This window comes from Rhinopithecus roxellana, chromosome 20 (assembly GCF_007565055.1).
Source record: "Rhinopithecus roxellana isolate Shanxi Qingling chromosome 20, ASM756505v1, whole genome shotgun sequence".
In the NCBI taxonomy this organism is placed as follows: domain Eukaryota; kingdom Metazoa; phylum Chordata; class Mammalia; order Primates; family Cercopithecidae; genus Rhinopithecus; species Rhinopithecus roxellana.
Window position 1 is genome coordinate 56,429,658 of NC_044568.1, and position 16,147 is coordinate 56,445,804.

Consider the following 16,147-nt stretch of genomic DNA (forward strand, 5'->3'; position numbering starts at 1 on the left):
AGCTCAGTTTCTGAGACTTGGCTCCACAGCACAAAGCAAGAGGACCAGCAGCTGACAGGGGAAAGGAGAGGAGTGGCCCTCTCTGGACCAGGAAAGTCATTTTCTGGGGTTGCCTTTCTGCCCCCAACCCTGGCAGTTGGGGGAGCCGCTCTGGAGCCATGAGAGGAATTCTGAGTGTTCCCTGGGTCCTCCCAACATGTGATATGGCACCCAGCTCTGCTCGGGGCCAGCTGTTCATCCCCTGCGGCTCCCCAGCTTACTGTAAGGATGACAACTTATGACACACTGGTCATTCCAGCCATACCCTGCTGGTGCTGTGGGGCCCGGGGCCTGTCAAAGCTTGTTCTAAACCAGAAGATCAGAAGACAAGGAGACACAGGGAGGCAGGGCAAGAATGAGAAGCTGACTGTACGTGCTTCACGCCCTGGTCCTGACGTCAGGGTTTCTATCGCCTGAGCCATGGGGCAGAACTCGGGCTCCTCCTCGGGTGGCTGGGGGACCCTTCTTAGGAGATCTGCCCCTGGGTCTCCAAGATGAATTTCCCTTTACGTGCCAGAAAGCTCTGAACCATCCTATGCAGAGCTAGAATCAGAAAATGAGGCCAGAGAATCTGACAACTGAAAAGCAGTGAAGACTACAGAAATAGGGCTCAGGAGTTTGAATCTCTGTTAAGTTTACACTTGGCACGGCCTTTGGAAGTCACTTTCAACTAAGCATCTTGAGCCCCTGAAGTCCAGCCTCCCCGGCTGGACTCCCCTCAGGGTCACCCTCCCTCTGAGAGCAAGAAGTTCTATGATCCTTTTGAAGCAGGAAAACAGCTATAGGGTTTGAGAACACCAGGGCGAGAATGTCATTTCAGCACTGCGGGGATGGGAACAGCAGAGGACGAAGGGCCAGGGGCTTTTAGACGGGGAGCAAAGTTCCTCAGCTGAGCCATCTGGAAGGCATGAGTTCTCCACTTGCATGCCTCTGGGTGACAGACTGCCTTTAAGCCATCACACCGCTGCCTGAGTCGCTTTAAACAATCAACTGAGTCAGGACTTACCTTCCACTGCAGAGAATGGAACCACTGGTCTCGCAGGTAGCTGTTGGCAGCCTGTAACGACAAGAACAGGACAGCAATGTCCGGTCATCAGCTTGCGGCATCTCAGGGCATTTCAAGGCCAGCCATGTGAGCCCCCCAGCCTGCTCTGTGGACAGTGTCTGCCCTGTGACCCTAACGAGTCTGCTGAAAGATATGCTAAGCTAAGCCCATTGTGTGCAAAGCCAGAACAGAAGGACTGGCCAGGGAGGATTTCCTCAAAACAAGACATCACTAGCACCATGTGCTTCCTTTGCTGGATATGAGTGACTTCAGACACTGCTGACTCGAGAGCTTTAACTGCACACACAGCCGGACTTAGGGACATGGGAGGGGCTGGGATGAACTGGTTGGAGGCCTGAAGTGAGGATGGTGGGGGCTGGCTGGAGGCCTGTGCATGAGGACTGTTCTAGGAACTTGGCTTTTGTTATCCACATAGTCTTTCCTTGGTCCTCACAGCAGTCCTATGAGGTGGCACCTATCATTATGCCCATTTCACAGAGGGAAAAATCGAGACCCCGAGATCTCACAATGAAGTGCATTCAAACCCAGGGCAGCCTGGCTTCCAAGTCTGTGCATTTAACCATGACCTTCTCCTGCCAACGGTAGAAGGTCATAGTAGACGGTGTCCAGCAGACCTAGGCTAAACATGACAGCAGGGGAAAGAAAACCTTCTCTGATCTACCCCACACTAGTTCTGAGTCTTTGGACATCTCAGCCTCAATTTTCCCATCTGTAAAATGGGGACAGTAACACTGATTTTGCAGGGATATTGTAAGGACCAGAAATTATTCTTGTAGAACATCTAGAACCATGCTTGGCACATGGCAGGTGGTCAAAAATGCAGCCATTGTTATTATTATTGTTATCATTATCATTGCCATCATCAAGTCCTTTCCAACAAAATGCAGCCCAAGGCAGCCCTACCAGCCCTCCTGAGTACCACTGCGGCTCTCACCTCCTTTCTCGATCTGCTAATAGAACAGTAAAGCTATGGTGTTTCATGGACACCAGACACAGCTCTGAGTCCTATGTGTGGACTGGCTCATTCAGTCCTTACAAGATAGCCCTGTGAAGTCGGGACTGTCAACATCTCATGGTACAAATGAGGAAACTGAGACTTCGGAAGTTAAAAACTTTCTTGAGTGTTCACAGACATGTGGTGCGGGGCCAGGAACTGAACCAAGGTGGTCTGACTCCTGCTGTAAACCACACCACCAGGCCATTCTGAGTTCCCCATTGGCTATCCCTCCACCCCACGCCGGGCCGAAATGCAGTGTGCATTCCCCACCAGAATCCACAGCCCTCTCTCCAAAGTGACCCTGCCTCTGACGGTTCAGGGGGTCTGACGAAGGCTAGAGCCTCTCTCCAAGCACGAAAGTCCACCTTCTGCCTCGATGCACACAGACACACACACACACACACACTCAAGCGTGTAGCCCCTTTGGTCTACCCTCGTTTGAGGAGATCCAGGTCACTCTACAGGTGACCACCTCCCGCTCCCCAAGTCATCTACGAAACATCAGCTCTCTCCCAGGTCAGGGTCTGGAGCAATCTCTGGCCTTGGATAAATGATCCATACCAGTAGCAAGTGTGGTGAGGAATAAAGCTCTCGTGGGCGAGTTCAGAGACTCAGGGTTTTGAACCCTGGACTGGATGAATCCACACCAGCCACCCCAAGGCTGGTGGAGCCTGAGTCTGCCCAAGTGCCAAGCAGACAGAAGGCAAGCCCTCCATGTGACACAGGAACTCCTACAAGGGCTGAGCCTCTTACAGGTGCAGGTTCAAGTCCCGGCTCTGCCATGTCTAGTGATGTGACCTGGAGTAAGTTGACTGATGACCCAAGCCTCTGCCGCCTGCCTGGAGCTGCGGAGGCCGAAGAGGAGAAACAGCCCCCTGGAGACACTGTTGCTGAGCTCCTTCCCATCAGCACTGCCCAAGCTCTACTGGTCTTGTGACAATTCCTATTCATTAGGATGACAAAATACACCCCTGCTCGGGGAGAGCCGTGCGAAGATCCCAAACAATGAGCTAATCCATGAAAAGTGCTTCCTCAGCACGGTGCCTAGCACGTGCAAACACTCCACAAACAGGGGCCAGCAGCGTCAGCGGCAATGGCCAGGGCCGTGCTGATAAATGCTTAACATCAGGCTCTCTGGAACAAAAAGCCCTGATCCCAGCGTGTGCGGATTTTCGTGTTGTGAACAATCCCATCTTGGCCGATTCCACACCTTCAAGGGGATGCCCCTGGGCCAGAGCTGGGGAGAGACGCGCACGATTGGCTCTGGTGGGCAGGTGCAAGCCGGAATGAGCTGGCTCCAGGGCATGCCTGGTCCACATCCATTCCTGTGCTTCTTCACACACCATGGGTGCCAGAGAGAAAAGGAGGTGGTAAGGAAAATAAGCCCCCCTAAATATGTTCCATCCTAAATCCCTGTGATTAAGTTATCCTATGTGGCAAAGGGACTCTGGACGTGAACAAGTTCAAGGTCTTGAGATGGGGAGATTATCCTGGATGATCTAGGTGGCCAATGAAATCATCAGGGTCCTCACAGGACGGTCAGAGTCAGACTAAAGCAGACGTCAGAGTGATGTGGCCATGAGCCAAGGAAAGCGGGCAGCCTTTAGAAGCTGGAAACGAATTCTCCCTGAGAGCCTCCAGAAGGAACACGGTCCTGACACTTTGGTTGTAGCCCCATGGGACCTGTGTTGGACTTCAGACCTCCAGAACCATAAGAGACTAAATCTGTGTTCTTTTAACCACAAAGTTAGGGGTAACCAGTCATAGCAGCAATAGGAAATAAAACCAGGAGGTACAACCAGGTTGGCATAATGCTGATGTGAGTTGTTCCACTGGCTCTGAGGGTCCACAGTGGACCCGGGCAGTGCCTGTAAGCTGTCACTGGTTGAACGGAATAGCCAAGCAAAGACAAAAAGAAGGAGGTGGAGGACACCCACACCCCTCCCTCTTCTGTGTCCACTGGCCCCGCCACAGTGCCCTGCATATATGTCCGACCCTAAGAGGGAAGGGGCCATGCATGCTCTACCCACCGCTGTATCCCAGGGCCTGGAGCACCAGGAGACCAACAGGTGTTTTCTGAATGAATGAACAAAGGAATGAATGAACTAGGAGTTCCTTGAGGGCAGGGTCTTATTTCTGAATGCACAGCCAGATGAGCAGTGCCCGGCTGGGCCAGGGTTGGTTACAATGGAATGAAACAACACAGAAACAAAGGAAGAAACAGGAAAGCAACCCAGCTGTCACAGGGGGTAGAGTGACCAGAGGAGACTCCCTTCCCCAGCCTCTGTGGCGAAACCCAACACAGACCGTCCTCCACGATGGCCAGACCAGCCCTTCCCATCTGGGACCTCCCTGGCTCGTGAGTCTTAGGGGGCCTTCCAGCCCTCCTCAGCAGTGTGAGAGTCGGTCCTCTGGCTGGCCAGGCAGAGGTTCTTGCCCAGGACTCTGGATCTTGGGCAAGTGCTATAGAGATGGGGCAGGGACAATTCACCTGGGAGGAGCTGGGTCCTGCCCTGCATCTTCCTGCACTGGTGGTGATGGGACTACCACCTGCATGCCCCTGATCCCACCTCCGGGCCATTCTCCAGGCTGCCATCATCCTTCTAGTACATTCCTTTCCTGCTTGGGATGGCCAGATCCCATTTCAGCTGCTGGCACATGAGAGCCCTGAGGGACCCGCAGGGCCTACTGGCTCTTGGCCTCTTCTTCTTCCTTCTCAAAGTGGACGTTCTGATGTGTTTGCCCCGTAGGCGTTTTTACAGAAGGAACCAGCATTTCCACAACTGTGGCTTCTCCTGGTCACACCGTCGGTGCTCCTGGCATCTCCTCTGCCCCGAGCTCACATCCAGGTGGTTCTGGCCCTGCCAGACTGGGTCCAGCCCACTGCTTAGCTATTGGCAGGGATGGCTGCCACATCTCCTCTCCTGGTCCCCGGCTGCCAGGCCTGGCCACACCCTCCGGAGCTGAGCTGCATGAGCCTCCAGTCTTGGCTGGGTCCTCGGCAGCCTGCCTCTCACAGCAGCACTCGATGTCTAAAGGTATGGGAGGGATTTCTTTAGAGCCACTGACCACAGACGCTGCTACACATCAGTCTCTTCTCAGCCCCATCCTTCCAGGCAGAGCCATCTGGGTTTCCAAGCCTTTCCTCCCATGGGAGGGTGTGACCCCCTTCCCCAGCCACACTTGGCTTTCTGGCCACTTCCGTTCCCTCTGGGATCCTCTCAACTCTTGGAGGTTGGTGTGGCATTCCAGGAAGAAGGCAGGTTTCAGTTCATCAGCAGTTTGCAGACCCCAGCTAAACAGGTATGTGACACAGGCTGGCGAACTAAAAGCGATGACGCATGTCACTACCAACCACAGACCACGTGTGCTTACTTGGTACCAGACACCACGAGAAACGCTCACACACCTCCTCTCCTCCTCAATACACCCATCTTACAGAAGAGGAAGCCGAGGCTCGGAGCAGGCAGTGGGGTGCCTCTGCACACTCCGGCGACTGTCCCTGCCCTCCCCACACCTCGGCCAGGACCCCATCCCTCCTCCGCATTCCTGAAGCTTCTGGCGGCCACTTCTTCAAGCCCTCGGCCCACACCCTGAGGCTGGCTGGGTATTTATGTCCCACCCACAGGACTGGGAGAGGAGGCAGGATCCACGTAGGATTAACTGCGACTGCTCCAGTGAGCCTGGTGTTAAAAAAAAAACAAAAAACACAGCTGAATGAATTAATGACATGTAAGGCAAGGCATGGAGATGCCGGGCTGAGGACAGTCTCAATGCGGAACTCTCCTGCGCCTCCTTCCAGGGAGGCAGAGACGGCCAAGATCTCCCACCCACTACGCCCGGCTCCTTCTGCCCCAGTGCGACGAGAAGTAAAGCTGGCCACGGTCCCCTCCCCACCCCCGTTCAGGCTGGCTGCACTTTAGAAGAAGGCAGAGGCTTGAGCCATGTTTGTCCACTGTAACGATGAGGATCTTTCCATCAGAAGTCAAAGGGAGTTAGTTAAAGATCACCTCGTCCAGGGTTCGTCCAGTCTTTGGGGGTTTATAGACCCCTTTGAGAACCTAAAACAAGCTATGGACTCACACCCATGTAATGTCAACATGTATGCACACACACTACACCCACACAGACACACATACCACACACACACACCAGTTACATGCACACACGACACAGACACATACACCACACACAAAGATACATACACCACACAGACACACACACCATACACACACCAGTTACACATGCACACACACCACACAAAGACACATATACCACACACACATACCACACACACCACACACACAGACACATACACAACACACACACACACACCGTACACACCACACAGTTACACACGCACACACCACACACAAAAAGACACATACATCACACACACAGAGACACATACACACACAGAGACACAGACACACACCATACACACAAAGACACATACACCACAGACACCACATAAAGACACACCACACACACAGACACAGACACACACCATACACACAAAGACACATACACCACACACAGATACACACCATACACACAAAGACACATACACCACACACACAGACACACACACCACATAGACACATATACCATACACACACACAACCAACCACATAAAGACACATACACCACACACACACACCACATAAAGACACATACACCACACACACACACAACCAACCACATAAAGACACATACACCCCACACACAGACACACACACACCACATAAAGACACATATACCACACACACACACCATACACACACATACATCATACAGTTACACATGCGCACACACCACACAGCCACATACCACGTAGACACACCATACACATCACACAGATACATATGCCACACAGACACACACCACATATACAAAGACACATACACCACACACACACACACACCATACACACACACACAAGTTACACATGCACACACACCACACAGCCACATACCACGTAGACACATACACTACACACATCACACACACAGACACATACACCACACACACACACACCATACACACACACACAGTTACACATGCACACAAACCACACAGCCACATACCACGTAGACACATACACCACACACATCACACACACAGACACATACACCACACACACAGACACACACCATACAGACACACCAGTTACACATGCACACACACCACACATACACATACCACAGACACATACACCACATACACACACATCACACAGACACACATACATACACACCACACACAGACACATACCATACACTCCTCATACACACAGACACACACCTCACACAGACACACAGATACACATGCACATACACCATATACACACAGAGACACACATCACATAGACATACACCACACACACCAGTCACATATCACACAGACACACCACACACACATGCACACACCACACACAGATACACACTGCACACCACATATAGACACAGGACACACAATGCACATACCACACACACATATGCACACACAGATACATGTGCATACACACCATATACACAGAGAGACACGTACCACATATAGACACACACGCCAGGCACACACATGCACACATACCACACACACCAGACATATCCACCATAGACACATACACAGATAAACACTCAGACACAGATGTGTACATGCACACATGCAGACATACTACACACACAGACACACATACCCCACAAAGACACACACATAAACCATACAGACACACATACACACACACCACACAGTCCCACACGTAGGACTGTGCAGGCAGTTTTGGAATCTACCATGGACCATGTGTTAAGGACCCAGATCTAACCTAACCTTTCCTCCGCTGCCACTTTTCCACTGGGGAAACCAACGCAGACACCACACATACACCCAGACTTGGTGGGGTCGTCATTTATGTCATTTCCAGCTCTCTTCCCTCCAGGCTCCTGGCAAGCACACAGGCCAACGCCAGCAAGCTGGTGCCATGCTGAAGCGACCCGTGGCCCGTGCATGGAAGCCCCTGAGAACCCATGCAGCGCCGGGCACGCTCCCTGCCCCCACTGGCCCACGGTGGACACACAGCACAAGTGAGAAACAACGCCTTGCCGTTTCTAGCAACCTAGAATGCGTGGCCACTCGTGACTGTGGCAGCACCTGGCCTGCCCTGCTCTCAGACTGGCCTCCATGCAGCGTGTACTCCCACCAGGAACATTCTGCTGTCAACCCCTTCTCTCCGCTGCCCGCTGCACTCCTACTTACCCTTCAGGTCCCTCCTGAAATGCCACTTCTCCAAAATGACTGTCTTGATGGTGTCTTCCCCTCCCCCTCCCCCACCAAACCAGGCCAGAATGCCTCTCCTAACGCATCACACTGTCCTGGAATCGCCTGTCTAGTTGTGCTTCTTCTGCAGGCTACGGGCTCTGGGAGGTCAGGAACCATGTCTGACTTACGCAGCACTGCATCCATGAAATCTGGAGAAACATTTGTTAAATGAAAGACTGGTTGAAGTGTTGAATGAATGGATGAATGAATGAATGAATGAATGGGATGGATGGAGACATGGATGGATGGAAAAACAGATAAGACAGACAGTCTGACGGATAAACAGATGGGTGGGCGGATAGACGGATGGATGAATGGGGTATTCATATACTCATTCTGCTCAGTGAAGAAAGTTCACACGCAACAGACCTTCAAAAGAACTCTTCAGCTCTGATTCCCTCTCTTCCCCAAACTGTATGTGACTAAGACTCTAAAAATGATCATGGCAGTGTTTTCTTAAACACCTACTATATACCAGGCACAGTGCTAAGTATTTTACATGTAGTATCTAGGAGCCTCCCAATATCCAAGGAGATAAATATTAGGGTACGGTTCACCGATAAAGAAAATGAGGCCCAGAGAGGTTCTTCCTGTTGTCTAGGGTTCCACAGCTAGAATGTGGTAAAACTTAGGGTTCCAGGGCTGGTTAGAGCCTAAGGTTCGACAGCCAGTTAGAGTCTAAGGTTCCAGAGGTAGTGTCCAGGAAAGCTGGGCAGGAACTCAGTTCTGTCTGACCCTACGTCTTCCCTCCCTACGATCCAGCCCTGGAACCTGAAGCAAGGCATCTGAGCTCCTCTGGATTCTCAGGACTTGGGTTGGGACATCCGTGAGCATTATTTCTCCATGGTAGCTGCCCTACTGATGGAACAGGAGGACAAAGGATGTGGCATGCAGGAGACCTCACCTTGAAACTAAGGGAAGGACCGGAACTTGCCTCTAGGAGAGCAGGCGGAGGCTGATGGAGCCACAGAGGTTGGGACAAGGCTGGACTGTAAACTGCTCATTCCTTTGGCTTGTCTACTTTTGAGGAAGGACACAGGCTGCTAGGCAATGTCTTGAATCCCCAGTACAGGCATCTCTAAGGGGCTTCCAAGCAAAGGGAAAGCTGACCAGGCGGCTTTCCAGCCGGGGGAAGAGGCACGCTTCTGTGCAGAGTCCCCACACTGTCCTGCTGGTGGCTGATCCGAGAGAACCCAGCCCAGTGGGAACATAAGGCACGGCTGGAACCCCAAAGGTCACTCTGAGGAGAATCCATTCAGACCTGGGAGAAGTCCCCCAGCCTGACCCTGAGGGTCACTCAGAGGAGAATCCATTCAGACATGGGAGAGGTTCCCAGCCAGACCCCAGACCCCAAGTTCCCTGGAAGCCGGTGCAGCTGGTTCCGACTTCTGGTGTTAAATCTTTGGAATGCTGAACAGGCCTGGTTCCAGGCAAATGCTGCCCAGTTTCCTCTCCCAAACCTGCCAAGTTCTTTCTCATTGTTGTATTGTCTCGAGAGGTGAGAAAAACAGCCCAGGGTGCACTGTGAGCGACCTTTTCCAAACTCCCTTCCCCGGCCCAGTTTCTTAGGGAAAAGCAGCTTCCTTTCTTACTGGAAGGCAGAGAGTGAGACCTTTCTGGTGCTTTCCAGACCGGAAAAGTCCTGCTTGCTACCTTCCAGTAAGAAAGGAACCCACCCTGTCCCTGCCCTGCTGCCAATGTTTGGGGTAAACAGTTGCCCTGCCTCCTGCAGGACTTTCCAGAACATTGGTGGAGAAGAGCGGAATCCCGGAACCCATCCCAGAAAGAAGCAGACACTCTTGGGAGGAGGGTCTCCCTGCTCTTATCTTGCCTGAAGCCTTGTTTGTGGAGCAGTGGCTCTGTCTGGTTTTTGCTGATGGGCAGAAACTCAGTTTTAAGGCAGAATCCCCCAGAAGATGATCTGCACCATGTTGCTCTTTAATGCCCACTATCCCATCCCAGGGGCCAGCGAGGAGCACCCCAGGACGGTGTCATGACACTGTCTACGTACTTACGTGGTTTGCCTCCCCACAATGAAATGCTAGCAGAAAGGGCATTAATGGAGGAAACAGGATAAATAGGTCTTTCCTGCAAGCAGGGATTCTAGTAACATGGCATTAAGGGAGCTCATGCTGAAAAACACAAAGCATCCAAAACACACCAATTGGACCCACGCTGGAAGGCTGGGCACCCCTGTTTGGCAACTCAACTTGCTGGTAGATTGCTCAGTCTCTGAGCTGGGGATGAGGGCCTGAACGTCCTCTCTGCCTTCCTTGAAGGATCAGGTCAGCTCCCTGAGGTCTGCAAGAGGCACTGATTCAAATTCTAACAAAGCAAGAGTTTTACAAGGAGCTCCTCAGAAGACAGAGAGAGAGGAGGAGGAGGAAAAGAGAGAAGAGGGGAGAGACACACAGAGAGGACTGGGAGACGGGCTCAGAGGTGGTGAGAGTCCTGGAGGAAGGACCTGCAAGAGAAGCCCAGAGTAAACCATGGCAAGAACTAAAGAGAGAGAAAGAGGAGAGGCAGGAGGGGATGGAAGGGGAAGGAGGGGAGAGAGATGGAGAAAAGGCATCAGAGAGACAGAGGAAAACAGACACGCACAGATGCAAAGAACCTGAAAGAGACAGAGACGGAGAGAGATCAGGCAGGCTGGGGTAGGGAAGGGGCACTGGTCCTCTTTGGGCCCTGCCATTCCCCTAGTCTGTAGAGAATGGCTGTGCTGTAATGCAGCAGGGTGCAGACTGCGTGACAGCACAGCCAGACTGCAGGATGGAAGAGCCCCCTGTGATCTGAGGCGATCTTCCCCAGGAGGGGGTCAGGTGCCTGCAGCATGAGGTCAAAATGAAAAGGCCTTGAGGCCAGCACTGCTCCACAGAACTTTGTGTATCAATGGAAATGTTCTCTATCTGGGCTGTCCAACACAGCAGCTTTAGCCATGTGTGGCCCCTGGGCCCTGGAGGTGTAGCTAGGGGGCTGAGGAACTGTGTTATTAATTTGAATGAGTAAATTAAACCCATATGCGAGCTGCCATGCGTGGCTGGTGGCAGCTGTGTCAGGTGGCACCGTTTAAGGCACGTCCACTTCTCTGCTGACTAGGAGCACTCAGGTGATGCTGTTCAGATGGGCCGTGGCCCAAGAGGGCACCTGGCTGTTTCTTGGTCCCCTCTCCCACGCTGGAGCAGGGAAGATCTGTCCCCAGGGCCAAAGGGGTTGTTCTCTGTGGCACCACGGCTCTAGGTTCTAATACAGTGTGTTGTATGTGAATCAAGACAAAGTAAAGTCTCTCAAAGCAGAGGGTCCTGCCACCTGTCACAAAAGGCACGGGAATACAACCAGGACTGAAGAAAGCCCTGGGCACCACACCGGGGGCCAAGTGCACTCTGCCCCAGCCTCCCTAGAACCACACAGACTCACTAGTCCTGTTTATAGAATGAGCCAGCTATACACCACCCATGCATCACGGTGGGCAGAGTGTGGGGGTGAGGAAGAGAGGGAAGCAAGGGAGAAGCCGATCCAGGCCTACCTCTCCTGATGGAAATGGCAGCCAGGGAGAGAACCACAGCCACCAGGGGCAGGGGCTGCACCCACCTGGGTTCCCCTGGGGGGAAGGGTTGGGAGGCCGAGTCTGCTGCTCCCGCCCTAGCTCGGAATCCGGCTCTGGATCTGAGGAGCTGCAAGCCGCCGCCTCCTCCTCCTTTTCCTCTGCTTCCTCCTCTCCTGCTCCTGCCTCTGACTGCGCTGTCCACAGGAGCAGCGGTCAGTGAGTAAGTGGGATGCTGGAGCAGCTAGAGGCTCCCCGCCCGCTCAGCTCCTCAGCGCCACAGGGGCAGCCCTGTCCTGAAGCCCTGCCGGACGCGGCGGCCAGGCGAGTCATCACAGTTGGGCCCGCCGCCACGGCCAGGTTAAAGGGACATTCCAGGCACTGCCTCTCTGCTTTTCAGCCTCACTGCCCCTCCATCCATGGGAAGAGTGATGCTCTGGCCTCCCTTGGGGGCCAGGGCTGCCCCTCCAGCCCCAGAAGGAATGAGGCGCCTTTGCTGGTGGAGGAGGAAGGCGGAGGCTCAGGGCCTCCTCTCCTCCGACTGGACTGTTTCAAGGGGCTCCCTCCTGCCTCTCTGTCACATACACATCTAGGCCCCTCTGCCCTGCCACCATACTGATTCCTCTAGTGTCCCTCTACTCCTTCAGAGCTTTCAGTGGCTCCCTATTACCTTTGGAAAAGAGTCTGAGGCTTCTTCACTCAGCTAGCAAGGCCTGGGTGATCCGGCCATCGCCCAATAGATCTAGACACGTCCGCAGCCCAAACTCCATCTCCCCATCTCCTCCAGCTATAGCAAGTACCCAGGTCGCCCACATTCATGATTTGCACACACATCCCCTCTGCCCGGAGTGTGGGGCCCCCACCCCACCATCCTGGCACACTCCTACTCATCCCTCTACACCCAGTTCTAATGCCACCGGTCTGGGGAGCCTGCTTTGGCCCCCCAGGCCAAATGAGTTTCTCCTTCCTCTGGGCTCCCAGTCCTCTGGGGTTGCCTCTGTCTTAGCCATTATTTCAGTAATCATTTGTTTATGGCCCTGTCTCCCCAGTGGCTGAGGGGCTCTTCGCACATGGGACCTACCCCAGCACAGGAGAGAGGCTGCCTCAAAGCTCTGACAGCAGGAGAGTCACTGGGGTGGGATATTCCCCAGCATCCCTACCTCTCTGTTGGCCACAGAACCCTGTGATTGCCCGCCCCATCTCCCACCCCGAGGGGGCTGGCACTGACCACCCCCCCTTCATGGACTCTGTGATGCAGCCATTGGATGGGCAAGAAGGAGTGAGTGAAGAGGCAAAGGAACTGGCAGGAGAAGTATCTGGCAGGAGGATGACACTGACCTCTATCATAAAGACGAGGGAAGAGAAAGAAAGGAGAGGAAAGCTTTGCTGGCTGTGGTGGGAAGGCAGGGGAGGGACAGTGTGGGGGTGTGGGGACAGGGTTAAAAGAAAAGCGTAGGCCGGGCGCGGTGGCTCAAGCCTGTAATCCCAGCACTTTGGGAGGCCAAGACGGGCGGATCATGAGGTCAGGAGATCGAGACCATCCTGGCTAACACGGTGAAACCCCGTCTCTACTAAAAAAATACAAAAATCTAGCCGGGCGAGGTGGCGGGCACCTGTAGTCCCAGCTACTCCGGAGGCTGAGGCAGGAGAATGGCGTGAACCCGGGAGGCAGAGCTTGCAGTGAGCTGAGATCCGGCCACTGCACTCCAGCCCGGGAGACAGAGCGAGACTCTGTCTCAAAAAAAAAAAAAAAAAAAAAAAAAAGAAACAGGACTTTTCTAACAATGCTAAGTTGTTACGGTCCGCCACTGAGCTCAGCATTCCTTGGAGCCCAGACTGGGTGACTCTTAGCCCAATGCTGTGTTACACAATCCAGTGGTCGCTAGATCGAAAATAGGTTTTTAGAGAGCATCTCTTTGGGCTAAGAGAAGGTTTCCCTGGAGAAACAGGTTAGGAATAAAATGATCTCAAAAGAAAAATGGAGGCAGATCTTCTTCCCACTGATAAGAGGGTAAATTTTTTCTACATGAGGGGTTTTGGACTCGGGGTTCCTCCTGGAAATTGGGCTGGCTCCCCAACGTGACGTAACCTGTCTTACGGATGTGTGACCGTGGTCATGGTTTTTTGTCGGTCACTTCTCCATTCTTGGTGGACCCACCTCACCGCCTCTGTGTGGGCCTGGTGGGGCTACCAATCCAAGACCTGGGCCTTGCCTGAGGTCAAGAGTGAGTGGGTAATCCGGGGGAGTGCATTCCTGGGGGCTGAGTGGGAACACAGCAGAGTCGATCAGGATCTTCCATGAGATTTTTTTTTTTTTTTTTGAGACAGAGTCTCGCTCTGTCGCCCAGGCTGGAGTGCAGTGGCACTGTCTTGGCTCACTGCAAGCTCCGCCTCCTGGGTTCACGCCATTCTCCTGCCTCAGCCTCCCCAATAGCTGGGACTACAGGCGCCCGCCACCTCGCCCGGCTAGTTTTTTGTATTTTTTAGTAGAGATGGGGTTTCACCGGGTTAGCCAGGATGGTCTCGATCTCCTGACCTCAAGATCTGCCCGTCTCAGCCTCCCAAAGTGCTGGGATTACAGGCTTGAGCCACCGCACCCGACCTTCCATGAGATTTTGTAAAAGGTTCTGGAAACAAAAAGAGCGCTCACTTATAAGGACTATAACCTCTAAGGATGTGGCTTTGGGCCACAGGTAGGTCATCTTTCCTACCACACGGTGAGATGTGGTAGGATCTGCCAATGAAGCCAATACACAGAAGCACAGCCAGGAGACGGAGAGAGAGATGCCCACTATTAATGATGTCATCTGACCCCTGGATCCAGCAATGCCTGAATTCCTCTCTAAGACTTCCCAGTTATTTTAATAGTTAACAGCTATTTTAATAGTTAACAGCATTAAACTCTCTTTTTGTCTCACTAGTTGGAATAATGTTTGTGTCATTTCCAACCAAACGTCCAGACCAGTACATACAGAATGCACTTTTTTTCCTGAAAAGACAAGTTCTAATTCTATCAGTCTCAAAAGACTTAGATCAACAAGATGTCAGAAACCCCCTCACTCGAAGTAAAGCAAAAAGTTAGTATCTACTGCTCATCTGCTTTTCACAGTCTTCTTGGGCCTAACAACGCACCTGTATGCCTCAGTTTCCTCATCTGTAAAATGGAGATAAAATTTATTTATCAGGTTTATGAAGGGAACTAGACTGCAGCAGGTGTGCAGGAGGAGCTCAGACCATGCACAGTCCTCTTCCTTTACTCCAGTCAGACCCAGTTTATAGCTTTCTTATAGTTGGGGAATAAAATCACCCAAAGTTAAACATCCTTTCCTCTTGATAGTTGGCTGGCTCCCTCCAAGGGAAACGAGGGGGGCGAGTGCATGAAGATGAGGGAGAAGAAACTGCTTGTTCATGTTTATTTCTCCTACCTGCAGTAAGACAGTTCCCCCAGGAATCGTGAGCTGTAAACAGTACTTCGGGGCATTCTCCCAGGACAGCAGCTGAACGTCTTCAATCGCGCTGTAGGAGACTGAGTTTTCCATGTACCCAGTTGGCTGCAGCAAAAAAAAAAAAGGAAAAGAAGAGACATGCATTGGTTACAGGAGCAGACATGACATCCGCATCTCAGATGGTTCCTGGAAACATCGCCCCTGTGGTGACAGGCAAATGGAGCTAGTGCAGGAGCTCGGCACCTCTGGTGACCAAAGGAAGCCTCCCTGTTTCTGGCTGGCCATATCCAGCTGCAAGGGGGTTCACTGTAAAACTCCACCCACACGTTTGGAGGTGCAGAGTTAGGAACAGAGTGGGAGCAGCTAGAGGGCAAGGACTGAGGGACTGCTGCTCTTGGTATCCATGGGGCCAGCACAGGGCGTGGCCGGAAGCCCACCATCCCTCACCAGCAACGAGCCACCACCTTCTCCTGCCCAGAAAGCACCGATCTCCCCTCGTCCTCTCCCCAAGGATATGTATCCTCCACTCGGCCTCCAGAGCCACATTCCAAGATGGCAAACTCCATATCCCCACCCCACTGCTCAACATTCTTCAATGGCTCCCAATGGCCCAGCCACAAAATCCACACTCCCATCCACAATCGACAGACCCAGTGGGGTCTGCTCTCCCTGTGCCCCCAGCCCCGCCCCTAGGCAGCATCTCTATTCTGTGTCATTATCTGTTGGATGTCTGCCTCCTG

The 16,147-nt window shown here is 52.8% G+C and overlaps 1 protein-coding gene across 2 annotated transcripts in view; it reads right to left on the reverse strand.

Moving 5' to 3' along the window:
- CMIP (c-Maf inducing protein) overlaps positions 1–16,147 on the reverse strand; it is a 271,489-nt gene that overhangs the window by 90,902 nt on the left and 164,440 nt on the right. The window contains exons 2-3 of one of the 2 annotated variants that reach the window (XM_010375146.2): positions 15,387–15,512; positions 1,046–1,096 (exon numbers count right to left, since the gene is read on the reverse strand). In XM_010375146.2, coding sequence (XP_010373448.1) covers positions 1,046–1,096; positions 15,387–15,512 — 177 coding nt within the window. Of the gene's footprint in view, positions 1–1,045; positions 1,097–12,008; positions 12,243–15,386; positions 15,513–16,147 lie in introns of those variants that run through there. The other variant, XM_010375147.2, reaches the window with a different exon arrangement.